General features: G+C 39.4%; 1 protein-coding gene across 2 annotated transcripts in view; it reads left to right on the top strand.

Annotated features, from left to right (window-relative positions):
• The first annotated feature begins 1,900 nt into the window (after positions 1–1,900).
• BTBD3 (BTB domain containing 3) overlaps positions 1,901–15,907 on the top strand; it is a 34,267-nt gene continuing 20,260 nt past the window's right edge. The window contains exons 1-2 of one of the 2 annotated variants that reach the window (XM_019734913.2): positions 1,901–2,060; positions 11,991–12,100. In XM_019734913.2, the coding sequence (XP_019590472.2) occupies positions 12,058–12,100 (43 nt within the window). In that variant the 5' untranslated portion in view covers positions 1,901–2,060; positions 11,991–12,057. The remainder of the gene's footprint in view (positions 2,061–11,990; positions 12,101–15,907) is intronic. The other variant, XM_019734914.2, reaches the window with a different exon arrangement.

The following is a 15,907-nucleotide window of genomic DNA, read 5'->3' on the forward strand; positions in this document are numbered from 1 at the left end:
TGAACTGAGAAAATGCTTTCACAATGCTAATATCCACTTTCTCTCTTCTTTTGTTTTCACCTCGGGTATTCGTTCACATATAATAGTTGCCATTTATTCAGACCCTACTATGCTGGGTGGTTTACCCACTTTAATTTTTCATAACCTCACAGGTTAAGATTGCAATCCTAATTTTTCAGATTCAGAAGATAATTAAATTATATAACATTAATAATCTTGCATGGTATATTAGTGAGGGTTCCCCACAGAAATAGAACCGACATCCATCCATCCATCCATCCATCCATCCATCCATCCATCCATCCAATCATCATCCATCTGTATATAGAGAAAGACACTTATTTTAAGGAATTGACTCACGTGTTTATGGAGGCTGGCAAGTCCAAAATCTGCAGGGTGGGCAGGCAGGCGGGAGACCCAGGAGAGAGTAGCAGTTCAAGTCCAAAGGCAGCCTGTTGGAAGAATTACTTTTTACTCATAATAGGTATTAGGGCCTTCAACTGACTGGATGAGGCCCACCCACATTATGGAGGGTAATCCGCTTCACCCAAAGTCCACTGATTTAAATGTTAATCTCACCTTAAAAAACTATCTTCATAGTAACATCTAGAATATGTTTCACCAAATATCTGAGTACTGTGGCTGGCCAAATTGACACACAGAATTAATCATCAACAAGGTAAATATTATGATTCCATGTTACAGGTGAACACAGTAAGGTTCAGAGATATTAAGTAATTTTCATAATATCAAACAGTTTGGTTTGGAGCTTCTGGACTTTTATAAAAGGGGTTCCTGTTTTCAAAAGCCCATGTGTGTCTCTCACTATTCACACCGCCTCTCAACTTAACAGTTGAGGGCCAAATTCATGTTTAAAAAATCACTTAATGGCTATAGTTGCATATTTTAGAGGTCTAATTTATCCACTAATAAATATTTACCAAGGATTGTGATCTTATCTAACGAAGTAGGTGTCCATTATAAAGCTAAGGAATGCTCCTGTTCTTCACAATCACTAAAAATGTTTCCATGCTTTCCATTCCTGGTGCTAACACTTGAATTTAGGACCCTACTACTTCTTGCCTAGAGTACATACAACATTTCATGTTTGTAGTTTTTATATTCCTAAGTTCTACTACCTGCCCCTCTCCACCCAACTTTATTATATCTCGATTACCCACTGAAAAGAAGCTAAAAAATTGAGGTTAAACATTAAAAATAATTTCCAAATGAGCTTCACCTACCCTTCCAGCCATCGTTTGTACCCTTCATTATCAACAATACATTCACTCAATTTGTCCCCAGTAGGGTTCATGAGCTCACATACTATTTGATTTTTTTGCCACTTATGCCTTTGTATTCACCTTTCTCACCTAGTGAACTTATCTTCTAGCTCTTATTCTTTCTCACCCCAGCCAGTAGCAATGCCCCTTTCCCTGAATTGCTTCAGAGAGTAGTTAAGGTTTGCAGTTTTAGGTACTGGGTGATCTCTATTTATGCACTCTCCTTATCTGTTCAAAGACAGAGCTAGAATCAGCTCTGGAAATGGAATCCCAAACCCAAATGTAATTGGTTCCCCATTAGTGTAGGATGCCCCATATCTTGCACAGGGGCTCTGCCAAAGTAGGTGCTCAATAAATATTTAACACACTAATTGATGAATGAACCAGATTAAAGAACTTCAGTTGGTGGGACAAGGGCTAACTTGCCTCTCAGTGAGGGACACTCCTGGCCCTCTTCCACTTTCCTTGGTTTCACTGGTTCAGGGGAACCGCCCACTTCGCAAATAGACCCTAGAAGGGACAGGCAGTGCGCATGCCCCGTCTTTGCAGCCTCCTCTGGGCGCGCTGCCCACTTGGTCCCGCCCTCTCCCCCCTACCGGCGCGCGCGCGCGCGCGGCCCCTCGGAGCGTGCCCTGCGTGCGGGTTCCCGCCAAGCCCGCCGGGCGCTAGATCCCGGAGTGCCCGGGCCGGGGCCTCAGGAGTGGGCACCTGGCCGGGGTGGCGAGCGGCGACCAGCGCAGGCGGCGGCGGCTCCGGAGGCGACGAGAAGCGTGGGCGGTGAGTGAGGGCGACGCGTGTGAGCGGGCGAGTGCCTTCGCGCGTGCGCAGCGCCGGACCGTCTGGACAGGGGCGCGCTCCCGGCCGCGGGCTGGAGGGACCGAGCGCTGCTGGGCCGGGACCGGGCCACGGGCTGGCCTCGGACCTGGGGATGCAGGGGCTCCCCCCAGCCCCGCCCAGGCTTGAGAAGTGCTGGCCGCACGGGCAGGCTTCCCGAGGGTTCCAGGCGGGACGGAGCCCGGCCCGCGCGGGGGTCCCCGCGCCCAGCCCAATGGGCCGGGCCCCTGCAGCCAAGGGACCCCGGGGAGGGAAGAGACGAGCGCCCCCGGGCTTAAGGCGGCCGTAGGCGCGCCCGCGGAGCGCTAGACCCCCGGAGGTGGCGGACGTCCGGCGAGGGGGCGCGGCGGGGGAGCCTTGGCGCGGAGCAGGTGGAGGGGGCCGCGCCCCTCGCCCCGGGAGGCGCACGGTTGCAAACAGGAGCAAACTTACTACAAGTAACTTTATTGAGGGGGTTCCAGGGACCGCCATCCCAGCTTTGCTCAGCCCTGGGCGCCGCAGCACCCCGGCCATTGATGGTGGGCTACGGGAGACTGAGTTTCCTTCTGGTGCCGGAGCTCGTCCACTAGGTTCTCAGCAGCATTCATGGCCTATTCGTTGTTAAAATAGGTATTTAAGTTTAGTGTTTTGGTAAGAAGGATGTTTGCTCTCTTGGGAAGAAAGGACTTACACTGCCCGGGCTTTTTATCTCAAAGAAAGTATTGTTAGGGTATGCTTCGGATTGCTATTTATGAAGCAACCTATTGTCCTGTGTGTGCTTGGAAAAAGCTAGCTAATTCTATTATTAGCCTTAAAAAGACACAGAGACAATTGTGCTTTCTTTTTCTCTTCTTTTTTTAAATATTCTCTGCCACCTCGCCAAGTCGTGGAATACAGTTCCTAAAATTGGCTGCACAAGAGAATCACTGGGAGTTGTAAAACTCTATGCTCTAATCACACCCCAGATTAATTAAAACTTTATATTTTAAACAGACTGAGGTGATCCCGTTGTGCAGTAGAGTTTGGGAACCACTGGTTTAATATAAGAAAGTCAGACTTTTAGTTTTACGAAGTATCATTCAGTTTGTAATTGATGAGATGAAACTCCATAGCTTCATTTTCCATAGATGGGATCTCACAAAGGGTGGTTTGTTTCCCACTGGGGACGAAGGGAAGTGTCTTTAATGGTTCAAACTTCAGTTGAACTATTACATGACTCCAGCATTCAGACACTCCTCTCTAAGTGGTGTTTTGAATTTCTGTTGGGGTTACTAAGCCCAGTTCCTCTGACCCCTGCCTCCGCCAAGGGGTTTCTTCTTTTAACCCGCTCTCAACCCCCCCTCTTCACCCTCCTCCCGCTCCCCTCTTTCATCTATCCCCCTAACCTCTGACAGGACCCCCTGGCCCAGACTGTACAGGCTTTGAAGGGTTACTGCGGGTTCCCATAGCAACCGGTCCTCCAGGGGAAGTGGGCGAGTCGGTACCTTTGGGTTTCTGAATAGGACTTCCTTTTCTGAAGATTTTGAATCACCCTTTTCAGTTCTTGGCCTTAGCGCAGGTAAGGGTGAGCTCATACAGTTCTAGTTTCTTTCTAAGTAATTACAGAATTATTTATTAATGCTGTTGTATGGGGTGATACTGCTAGCGGCTATGTTCCCTGAATATTAATCCTTTCCCAGTCTTTGCTCTGCAGACTTGTTTAACAGAGTTCCACAGTGAGGTGGAAACAATTTTTTTTTTTTTTTTGAGTTCTCTTTGGGGTACACAAACCTAAGAATTGTATGCATTATTTGTCTAGAGTCCTAAGGCCTTATATTTAAGAAATTTTTAAAATGAGTATAATCCCATTGGCCATACAAAAAACCTTTGATAATTTATGGCAAAAAATGTCAGCTTTTAAGTTGTTTTGTTCCTAGAAAGTACTTTGCCATCCATGATTCTTTACAAAAAGTTAAACCACTTGTAATGTTACACTTTAAAGTAACAAAGGAAAGACACAGTTTGTCTACAAATAACACCCACTCAAATTCCCTTCCCCAACACACACATCCAAGCAAAGGTAGATTTTTTAAATATTATTTCTTTTATGCTCAAAACAGATATTTGTGGTCATCTAATCCAGTTTGCCTTCTAAGGAACTGTTAAAACTGTTCTGTACTTTAACAGTAGTGCAGAAATGTTAGTTGCTTTTTGTTTTTTGAAACCTTTCAAACTTTACTGTGTAAATAATAATCGGAAGTCAATCAGTGAATTTCAAAATGCTTTTAGTAGTCCAGTGATTCCGAGCATATATTGGATGTTGAAGAGGTTTACTCTTGCTATTATATCTTGTTTTATGTGCCAGTTACGTTTCAGTTAACTGGGCTATCAAGCAAGTTCTGTAAGGCTAATTTTTCCCATTTTATTCTAAGAATAGTGATGGAAAACCCTCTAATTTGAGGGACCTTGTTCAGAAGTAATGCCATGTTGCTAAGATGGTGATCTCTCCCCTAGTCTTTCCTATTTTCATCACATCCTTAAAAATTGAGGCCTTCTAAGCAACTGCAGCTGAGAATTTCTATTGTTTCTATGGTTTTAAAACATTTTAAAATAGAAAGCAATTATTCCTGTTGTAGACATTTTCAGAATTAGAGAAAAATTAAGAAATAAAAATAAAATAAAAATCAGAATTACATCATTCAGAAATAAACAACTGTTCATGGGATGTTCTTCCATTTGTCACTTTATATTTGTCTGCATAGACTTATTTTTAAACAAAATTGACATTTTCATTTCATCTGTAGTTTCAAATATTCCCCTTTCGCTTAATAAATCACAGACATTTCCTGTGTCCATAAATCTTCCTTTAAAATAAGATTTTTAAAAGTGGATATGCCCAAGTTTAATAGTTTTCTATTGTTTGACATATTTCCATTTTTAGTGGTTGAGAATATGATATTCAATGCTGGTTGCAAATCCTATCCTAGCTGAGCCACTTTCCATTTAAGTGACTTTACTCAATTTTTTCATTGTGTTTCATGATTGTATAGAATAAGGGTAATAATGGTGGCTGCAAGGTAGAGATTGGGAGAGATGGAATAAACCAAATAAAGGAAGATCCTCAATGGAGTCTGGCAAAGGAGTCAGTAATGGCACGCAGGCAGAGCTGGGATAAATGCCTTTGTCTGAAAGTTTCAGTATTTCTGACTTGCTTGGGCTAGTTTATAGAAGAATTCCTGGGGTAGAGGTGAACTCGTACGATTCTTGAGGCATATTGCCAAATTGCTTATGCTAAGACAACTGATTCTGTTAAGTGCTGAATGGTCTCGCCATGGTGTCAGCACTCCAATGTTTAATTTTTCATGAATTTCTGTAAAGATGTGGTTATAATTTATGGTTTTGGTAACTAGTGAAATTAATAATTAACTGTATTTTGCCGTGTGTACTGCGCTCTCGTGTATAACGTGCACCCACATTTTTGGCCCAAACTTTCAGGGAAAAATAACTTTCGTTTTAGTTTTTTTAGTTCAAATTTTTATTTGTTTACATTTAGATACTTGCTTTTTGTATTATAAAAGAATTTTAGCGTTTATTTTTTAACATATTATGGTAGAAGAAATTTTATGTAACAAATAATTGCAAAACACAAGACCAGATACAAGGTACAAGAAATTTTATGTACCAGTAACAAATTTATAATATTTACTCACCATAGAAGGCCAAGAGCTCTTAGTCCTTGCAAGTTTGTCATAAGTTCAACAAAACCGATCATCGTATTTGGGGGTGTTATTTTGCATAGGGATATCGTTATTGATTTCTAGAATTACACTATTAACGCGTAAGCATAAAAGGATTAAAAACATTTATATAGATATAGAATTAGTACTATCCATGTATAATGTGCATCCTTATTTTTCCCTCACAAATTTGGGCAAAAAAGTGCACATTATACATGGCAAAATACAGTAGCTTTTTATTAGTTTTACCTTTTGAGAATTTATTCAGGTCTTTGCCCATTTTATTCTTAATTGATTGTTTAAAAAATGGTTTTAAATATCTGTTTTATATAAAGAGTATTGTGCCTTTATCATATTTGTAATGATTTCCGCCCCTCAGCTCATTACTCATCTTTTAATTTACTTTTATGGTATTGTCCAACAAAATATTTTCAGTTTTATATAATCAAATATTTCTAATCTTGTCCTTTATGATTTTTCCTTGTAAACTTTTATGTTTGGAAAGCCCAGAGGTGAAGGGAGTGAAATAAAAATTGGGGGGGATATATTAGATTTTTATATTTAATTCTATATTAGTGTATGGATATGAATTGTCTTTTACTACCTTCTCCCCAACTAGTCAGTTCTACAGCACCATTTGATTTGTTAAATTGTCCATACTTTCCTCATTGGTTAGTGTTTTTTTTCCCTTTATTATATGTTAAGATCTTAACTGGTTTTGGGGTGTCGTTCCATTTTAGGTTTTACTCATCTACGCATTATCTTTAATCCTAATCAATGCCAGATCTTTTTGATTGTAGATTTGGAATACATAGAAATATCTGGTAGAGCAAGTCACACTATTTAAAAACAAAAACAAAAAAAAACAACCAATTACGTGCACATGTCATTTCAGATAGAGATTATTATCTTATCTTAAAACTAATGCATGCACATAGTGTAAGAGTGCTAGAAGAAAGGCTTATTGTAAAATAAGTGGCCCCTACTATTAACCCACCCATCCCCTTAGTCTCCCAGTGGCAGCCTTTTGACTATTACTGTTTCTTCTGAGTTTTCCACGGGGCCATTTGTCCGCTCTTTTGTATTGGGCTGGTCAGAGAATAGTCTCCCAAAGCTCTGCAGTGAGGAAAGGGGCTAGCTGCCAGTGTTCAAGGAGGCATCTAGCTGGAGTCTTAGCGCATCCTCTTTGTATAGTCCCTTTGGGGAAGGTTCCCATGCTCTCATAGTCCCAATAACTCACTCTCATGAGAATCAGTCTTCAGTCTTGCTGGGCTCTGGGACTGTCAGCCGCAGCTCTACAGTGAGGAGGTGGGAAGGGCATCTATGGATGTAGGGCTTCTCAAACAGCCCTACACTAACATTACGTTTGCCTGCCACTCTGTCACCTGCAGTTTTTTGAGATCTCACTGGAATGCTTCGCTCCACTTTCCTCGCTTTCCTCGCTGAAGGTGTAAAGGGTTCACTCTTTTATGTCTGCTAAGTTGCTACTTGTCCATCTGCTTTCCACTTCATGGTTTTGTTGTAGTTTCTGCTTGTGTTCTCTTAAGTCCTTAGGTCTCTGTCTACTAGGAAGATCTCTTTACTGCCATTTTAATGGAGTTTAGAAAGAAGATGTACTCGAATGTTTAGTCAAAACAGCCATCTTCATCTGAATGACTGCAGATGAATTCTTAGAACTAAAAAATACCCAATTATGTTGCATTTTTGTTCGTTGGCAAGGACTGTCATCTACATGTAGAATAGTCAGTGTTTCTATTGAGGGACATGAAAGGTTATTCAGAACTTCCTAGCAGAGGCTTGTTGTTGATCTTTTGTTTGTTTTGTTTTAAATCTTGATGTAAGTCCTAATATTTCTTGTTATGGTTCTTCTTAGCTATGTATGTTTTTGTTTGTGTGATGAGTTCTTCACATTGGCTATTGGTGTTATAAGATAGTCGTTGATTTTTGTATATTTTATTGCTGGCTCTTATTCTAAGAGCTTTGCAGTTTTTTCTCTTGGGTATTCTAGTTATATAATCAATTGCAGATAATGGCACTTTGTGTTTACTTTTTCATAATTATACCTTTTGTTTTGGTTTTATGGCAGGCTGCGCTAGTATTAGCATTTTGGAACATTCTCAAATAGTAATAGCAATAATGTACAAAACTGTGTTCTTTATTTTAATAGGAAAAATAATGGTGTGATATTGGGTTTTGGTTTATCATAATTCTTCATGAGGACAAAGGAAATCTATCCTTTTATTTCCAATTTACCTAGAGGTATTTTTAATTTTTTAAAGGACAGGAATATTAGCAAAGTACTGTTAGCATCTGAAGGTTTGCACTGGTATTTAACAAACTGCTAATTTGAGTCCCAAATATTAAACTGGAGCAGATCCTTCCTTTTGGATAAGAAAAACAAATTCAATTCGTGAGATAATGGAAAGATAACATTATATTTAGTACATAATGTCTTCTGGCGTGGTGGTCAGGTGGGATACAGTCACTGGGCTTTTTCAAAAGAAAATATTCCCATTTGCTAACTCCAACAGTCAGTTCTTTATCTGTACCTGTTAGCAGCATTGGGTATAATTGGTCATTCCCTCTTTTTTTGACACACTTTCTTCATTTGATTTTGAGGACACTACACTCGCCTGCTTTTCCTCCTATGCCACTGGTCCACTGGTTTCTTCTTTTCATTTGTGTGTGTGTGTGTGTGTGTGTGTGTGTGTGTGTGGTTTTGTATGTGTGCGTGTGTGTGCTGCGCCTGTGCTGGTTTTCTTTTGTTACCAATCTGTTAATTGGAAATGCTTCAGGGCTCAGTTCTTGTAGGTCTCTTGTCACAGTTGCTGCTTAAGACTCCCAAATGTATATTTCTAGATGGGGTAGTTTTCTTAAACTTCTGACGTACATGCCAACGACTTTTTTTACTTCCTTACTTGAGTCCATAAAAGACACCTCCATTTTAGCAGGACTAAAACTAAATTTGTTGATACTCCTCTGCAAACCTGCTCTCCCTGCAATGGGCTCTGTTTTGGCTCCATTTTTTCAGTTTATTCAGCCAAAAACCTTGGAATCATCCTGATTCTTCTCTTTCTCTCCCACTCTACATGTAGACTGTCAGCAAATCCTGCTGCTTTATCTTCAAAATGTTTCCAGAAGCCTGTCTTCCAAATAAATCCATGAGTTCATTCCCCTTTCCCACCTCTGCTGCTAGAACCTTTGTCCGAATCTCCAGGACCTCTTGCCTGAATTACTGCAATATCCTCTCCTTTCTCCTTCTCTGGCTTCCCCCCTTTAATTTGTTGTCAGTATAAAAGAGTGATCTTTTTTAAAAACATAAGTTAGGTTACACTTAAAACCCTCCAATGACTTTCCATCTCACTCAGAATGAAAGTCAGACTTCTCATAAAGATTCACAAAGATGGATACAAAGGATACAACCTGGTTACCACTAACTCTCACCTCTTCCCCACTTCGCTCCCTCTCCTGCTCTCCATTCCAGTCATACTTACCTCCTTGCTCATCCTGGAACGCATCAAGCATGTTCCCACTTTTAGGTCTTTCTGCTGATTTTCCATCTGCTTGTAATGTCTTCTCCCCAGATGTATTTATTCATGGCCAACTCTCTCACCTCCTTTGAGTATTCACTAAAATATCACCTTGTCAATGAGGTCTCCCCTGTTTATAATTGCAAACTTCGCCCTGTATACCTCCTGTAATACTCTTTCTTTTCGCAGTATGTATTATCTTCTAAATTACTATATGACTTGTTTGTTTTGGGTGAATTGTCTCTTTTCCCCACTTCTGCTAGAGTTTAAGTTCCATGTTAGCAAGTGTTGTATGTCTGTTCATTACTGTGTCCCAAGTGTATGGTACATTGAAGGCACTCAATAAATATTTCTGAATGAATAAGTGTATTCTGCCTTCTTTTTCTCCCCCCAATGATTTTCTCCTAAGGGAGCATAGTCCTTTGGTATCTGTGGATCCAACATTGATTATTTAGCATCCCATCAGCAAGGGAGAAGTCCCAAAACATGTAAAATTTATATGGATATAATACATAGAGTGGTTGTGAGGATTAAATAGGATACTGTCTGTAAAGTGCTAGCTGTCAATGTGTAGGCAAAGGCCAATTAACTGTCAGAAAAGCCTAACCAATTGCCTCTATTCACATGTGAATTATATTCTAGAACCTGCAGTCTTTGGATTCCAGTTTTTAACCAAGGATGGGCAGCAGCCTCACCTTGGGAACTTTTCAGATTCATGCCTGAGCTCCCTAGTGATATACTGTTACAGTATGTTTCAACAAATGTGTTAAAGTGGAATGGAACCATTTATTTTCTCCTTTCCTGCTTTCTTGCTGTTCAGGACATCTCTCCATTTCTCATGTCCCCTTTAAACCTTTTTTCCTCTGAGGTTCTTTTATAAGCTGATTTTGAAACCCTTCAGAACCACAGAGAAGCATATAATTGAACATGATACTAAATCCTCTAATTCAAAGGATCTCATCCTTTACCTTCAGTTTCCTGGACAAGAGTACACTGCAGATGATACAGCAGTCATTTTAAAGTTTTGCTTACAGTGTTTCTAGAGTCTCCTTCAAATCTGAGAATATATCAAAAACATCAGATTTCTTTCCCTCTCTTTTAATAGAGCAAGAAATGTTTGTACGGTTTGTACTGTTGCAGTTGCTGTGCATATACTGGTGACGTGCAAGAAAAAGATGATTATTAGAGATCATGTAAGCAAAGAGTAGACAATAAGCCAAAACCATGATGTATGTATCTCTAGAAATGCGTAAATCCAATAGCTGTTACCTAATACAAAAATATGAAAATTTCCTTCAGTTTCCACTTTTTATTTTCCTCAAGGCATGTCTAGTTTCTTATTTTTTTAATCTACTTCATTTTTCTGTAATAGCATATGAGCAAGAGCAGTCCCCACATTCAGTTAGAGGGTATAAACATTTTAGTCATGATTATCATACCTATTAGAAATAAAATTTCAGAAGCACCACTGTTCTGAATGCATCTACACTATGAGTTTGCATTGTGTCTGTGTTTTGTTATTGTGAAGACTCATTCTTTTGCAGATACCACTGTTACAATGTATTTTGAACTGGGAACAATCAGTACTATTGGCCAAGGCTGAATGGAAGGCAGTGACCTGCCTTTCTGTGACTGAATCACAAAATATCTGTTAGTTTAGGCTATTAATAGATAGCCCAGTTGGAAAACACACCTTGTTTTTATAGCACTACACCTGATTTGGGGATCCGTGTATTTGTTTCCTATGTAGATTTTTTTTTTTTTTAATTGCCACCTTTCCTTAAATTCATCTAGTTTTTTGGAAGTGGTGGTCTTGCCTACCCATCACCAGCAAACATACCTATTCTATAGTGAGAATTAATTTTGGTTGTCAGCAATTATTATACTTTACATCTCTGGATAGACTAGGGTTACATATAGATTGCCACTATTTTCATACCTTTGTTCATGGACAATATAGTGAAAAGTTAGTGTAATAGTCAAACTTTGTTTAGATGTGTGTGTTTTTTGGGGGGGTGAAGGTGGCGGTGACTTATTTCAGAATGATCTACATTCCTAGAAAGTCTAGAAAATGATAAAATTCTTAACTAAGGTTATACCAGGCATCTCTTCCCAGAATAATCTTATTGTCAACATTAAAAATGGTGAGAAGCTCCCCAGAAGCACCTCCTGCTCCAGATGCAGGCTCAGGCTCCAAACAGCTGTTGCTACCTACATATACCCCCTTTCTCTTGCACAGCCTTTCCACCCACTCCCCCATGTAAGACACCCAGTCTGGCAAGGGTGCGTCCCAGAGTGCTCCCTCCCTTGCTGTGGTTTCTTCCCTCACCCTCTCCTATGGCCTTAGGAAATAAAGTGCTGGAAGCTGGCGCCCATCTGTTGGAGAGTGCGCAGTAGCAGTGAGGAAGAGTGCACAAATATAGTTACTTCTGATGCCTCCAGCCAGAGTCAGTCTCTCCTGGCAGACTCCCCACCCCTCCAAATGGTTTCAGCACATTTCAGTAAATATTGTAGAACTTCCTTATATGAATTAGTAGATTGTCTAGTTAATTTAATACTATACAATAAGTATTCCTGTGGGACCTATGGGATTAGCCCATGCTTTCCTGAAATTCTGAGTTACTTTGTTATCTACTTTTTCTTGTCAGTGCCATGAAAGACTCCTCAAAGTGCCAAAATTGATCCTGACCTCTTGGCTAGCATACAACTCCTGGCATGTACTCAAAATCGTCAGCAGGCAGTGATATATTCTTACCAGGTGGGTGTTGGCTAGGGAATGCCATTATATAATGGTGTTTGGGGTGGGTTATCAGAAAATCAGATGGTCAAGATCAGGACAAACTATATTTTGTTTTTACAATCTTTCTATAACGTGTAATTATTGACTTTAAAATAATTATGAGGATAACAATCCTAAGATGCACAACCTCTAAAATGTTTGTAGGAATGAAGTTGAGAATCTTGTTTGAACACCAGATCTTTATTTAGTAAAAGCTGTTTTAAAATGAAAAGTTACTGCTCGTAGATTAAATATTTCCTATGTCTGGACTTTTGCAAAATACTAACCTAAACTTTATTTCCAACAAACTATTTTCTAGTACTTAAAATATAGGAAGATTTTGATGTTATACTAAACACTGTACTATACAGAAATAGTGTATAGGAAGGTATTAAAATGGTGTGGCGGAAAGCAGGTTCTACCTAATGTGTTTCTCTTCAATGAAGGAAAAAAGTGAACAACAAATTCTGTTAAATGTTGGTAGCCATGCTTGGGGAACAGCAGAAGTTGCTATGGAAGTGTTATACAGGAGAAAGTAATTTATCAAAGAGATTTGCTTCTTTTTTGCTGGTTTATATGAAGTTTCTAGGGACAGTTGTCTACTCAAAATTCATTTAAATTTTTATCTTAAGGTCTTCAAAGAAGGTGTCATCAATTGATGTATCTTGTACCTGTATTCTATGAATTTACTGAGGTTGGGGCAAAGCCAAGATATCAAGCAATGTCATAGATCAAATATAATTTAATTTTTGTGGCAGAGATTGTCATATTTCTTTTGTGTTCTCCAGTCTGTCTACCTAATGTACAAAAAAAAATTTTCTGGAGTGAATGGTTGAGAATTATGCCTTGAGAATTAGTGATTGATTTCTGGATGAGTAAAACCAAAAAGCAGGTATGTGTAGAAACCTGGCCCTGATCACTTACACTATTTTTTAAAGAGTCTTTGTTGAAAACCTCTAGTGGCTTACCACCAATCACACAATAAATCCAAACTCCTTATGATGTCAGTGGTTCTCATACTCTTTGGTCTCGAGACTCTTAAACTTTTAAATATTTTGAGCACCCCAGAGATCTTTTGTTTATAGGGATTATATGTGTTGAGTAGAAATGAAAACAAAAACTTTAAATATTTACTTATTTGTTTAAAAATAAATAAACATTTTGGTTGAAACATACGAAGAAAATCCAACCTCAAGACAGATACGTAGCTGGAAAAGGAAGGAATATTTTAATAGCCTTTTCAGATAATTGTGGGTATTATTTGATACCTCATCAAAACTTGAATGACAGTTTCTTAAAGGTTAACTGCCATGTGGAATCTAAAACCATCAGTGAACTTTTTGTACTCCTGTTTACTAAAATCCATTGGTCTACCTTGTACTTTGAATGGACTTTTTAGCCATGCGTGATTCTGTCATGTAATTGCATTGTTATTAGAAAACATTGGTTCACTGAGTTATGTAACTCTTTCATATGTTGACATGTTTCATTACACAATGTCAAAAAATTACATGTATTTAACATCGTCACGAATCTCACCAGAAATAGTCTTAACTATTGGGAAACTATCAAGCTAATGGTAGCATAATCAAGATTTCCAAAATTCAAAGTTTTGCTTGGATGTTTGAATGTTATCATTGGCAATAGTTTTCCTTGAAGTGAGAGACTCACTTCATCCATTTTTGAGAAAATGTCTGCTACACACTTTGGTGTCAATGAGCACACTTTGTGTATTTTCCCAAGTACAGTGGAGTTCCATGAAAAAAAGCGACTGGTTTCAGTCCTAACAGAAACAGATGCACAGATATTTTTTCTCAAGGAATTGTTGTATCTCAGTTCCACCAGAAATGCTTTAAGCATACTTCCCATTTTATCATATAGAATGTTAAAAAGACATATACTCTAGGGTCAAGTTTTAATAAAATCCACAATTTTTACTGCTGCATCTCCCAGAGATTCCTTATGAAACAAGTGCATTGATTATGGCAGAGGAATCTAATCCACATTCACTCAAGTGGTTTCACTACTGTTCCTAACCCATGTCCCCAGGTGTGGGCTGGGGAGAAATGGGGAAGGAAGGGCGACGGGAGTGGTCCTTCAGTGCCTGTTCCCTTTGACTGCTCAGGGTCCACTGGAGTGACCTTCAAGTGGCTTAGGAACCAGCAGCATCGATAGTGAAAAGAAAAAACAGACACAGAGCCAAGCTATGGACTAGTCCTTATATTTCGGAGCTCCTGGGGAAAACCCTCCATTTTCAGTTTGGACCAGATGGCTCTTTCCATGAGGGCTTTGGTTATGCTTCACCACTACCAGGTGTCACTGAGAGGTCAGTGGGCTTCAGTCACTTGTACCAACTTCAGATACTTTCTTATCCAGTGTGATTCAAAGCTGCTTAAAATGCGTAATACATGAAAAAGCATTCACACTTTAAACAACAGTGGCAAAACAATGTATTTATCTTATTCCACCTTCCAAAAAATACACTTTTATGAAAAAAACAGTTGAACTGACTTGGAAATTCAAGCTATCTTTTATTTTTTTGCCAACACACATTTCAAGCCATTACTTTACAACAGTTTGTTTACATTATCAACCCTACTGAAATTTTTTTAAGTGATTGCTGGTGGTAAAAGTTTCATAAACACCCCAAGCCCAGCAAGACATTGTCCAGCCATGGCTAGGATATTCAGCTATTCCACTATTGATATTACCATCTCCATTTATTTTTACTCTCATATTGTAAGATAGTACTTGCACGGAAGTTGAGAATTCCTTGTTTTGGGGGTGGGGGACACTTGATTATTTAACACTGTGGTTCTTAGTAGTATAACGCCACACGGGGACACACACGTGGAGGTGTCCTTCTCTGCTTTTGCTCATGCTCTGCAGCAATCTGCAGTGTGACATTGCCCATCCCTAACAGTGTGGTTTGTTCGGGGATAGGCCTGGATTTCTAAACTGCTCATACACTCAGCCCTGTACACACAAGCCTGTTTTGTTACTTCGTTTGAAGATTGGGTGTGTCTAATATAGTGGAAATTCATCCATTCAGTGTTAAGTACAGACGAAACACATTTCAAAACCACATATAAAAGTCTCTTTAGTTATCCATTTTTTTAGATTATTCATGACTGCTTTCCTCCCTTTATGTGAATTGCTGAGAATTTATTACCTTTCCAGTTCATTAAATCACTAAAATTCTCTACTGATGCTATAAATGAATATGCCAGATTAAATTGAGACTAGTTGATAAAAGGAGCTTTATCTTGGTAACTGGATTTTGCTCCTGGTTAACCCACACTTTTATTTGAATATGTGAATATCTACATTACATCAAATTTTAAGACTTCTAATAAGGCAAAGCCTTGCTTTGAGCACATGTGGGGACTTGCTGTAAGTTGAGTTTTAGTATTTTCATTTGGCCTAACTGCAAGATGAGTGCAATATTATAAAACCACATTTGTGTTTAGACATGTTCAGGAGAGCCTCGGGACACATTTAATAGATTTCTTTCCCATTGTACCTTGTATAGACCTGCATGTCAGCCAGAAACATCACAGATTGCAGCTGCAGACCATTTTAGCCCAGAAACAGTCGCACTCCACATATGCAGTCTAGGGTTCTAGTTGGACTTGGAAGTGTTGGCCTTGATTCTTCCTGTTATGTGCAGGTGTGCGTGTGGTACCCTTAGCTCTTGTTGGGAGATAATGGAGAGTCAGCACTTAGAAAACTCAGTCTAATCAGACAATATAAGGCAAAATGGATGAGAAAGTGCTGTAGGGAAAC

The sequence above is a fragment of the Rhinolophus sinicus genome, linkage group LG13 (assembly GCF_036562045.2).
Source record: "Rhinolophus sinicus isolate RSC01 linkage group LG13, ASM3656204v1, whole genome shotgun sequence".
NCBI classification, from domain to species: domain Eukaryota; kingdom Metazoa; phylum Chordata; class Mammalia; order Chiroptera; family Rhinolophidae; genus Rhinolophus; species Rhinolophus sinicus.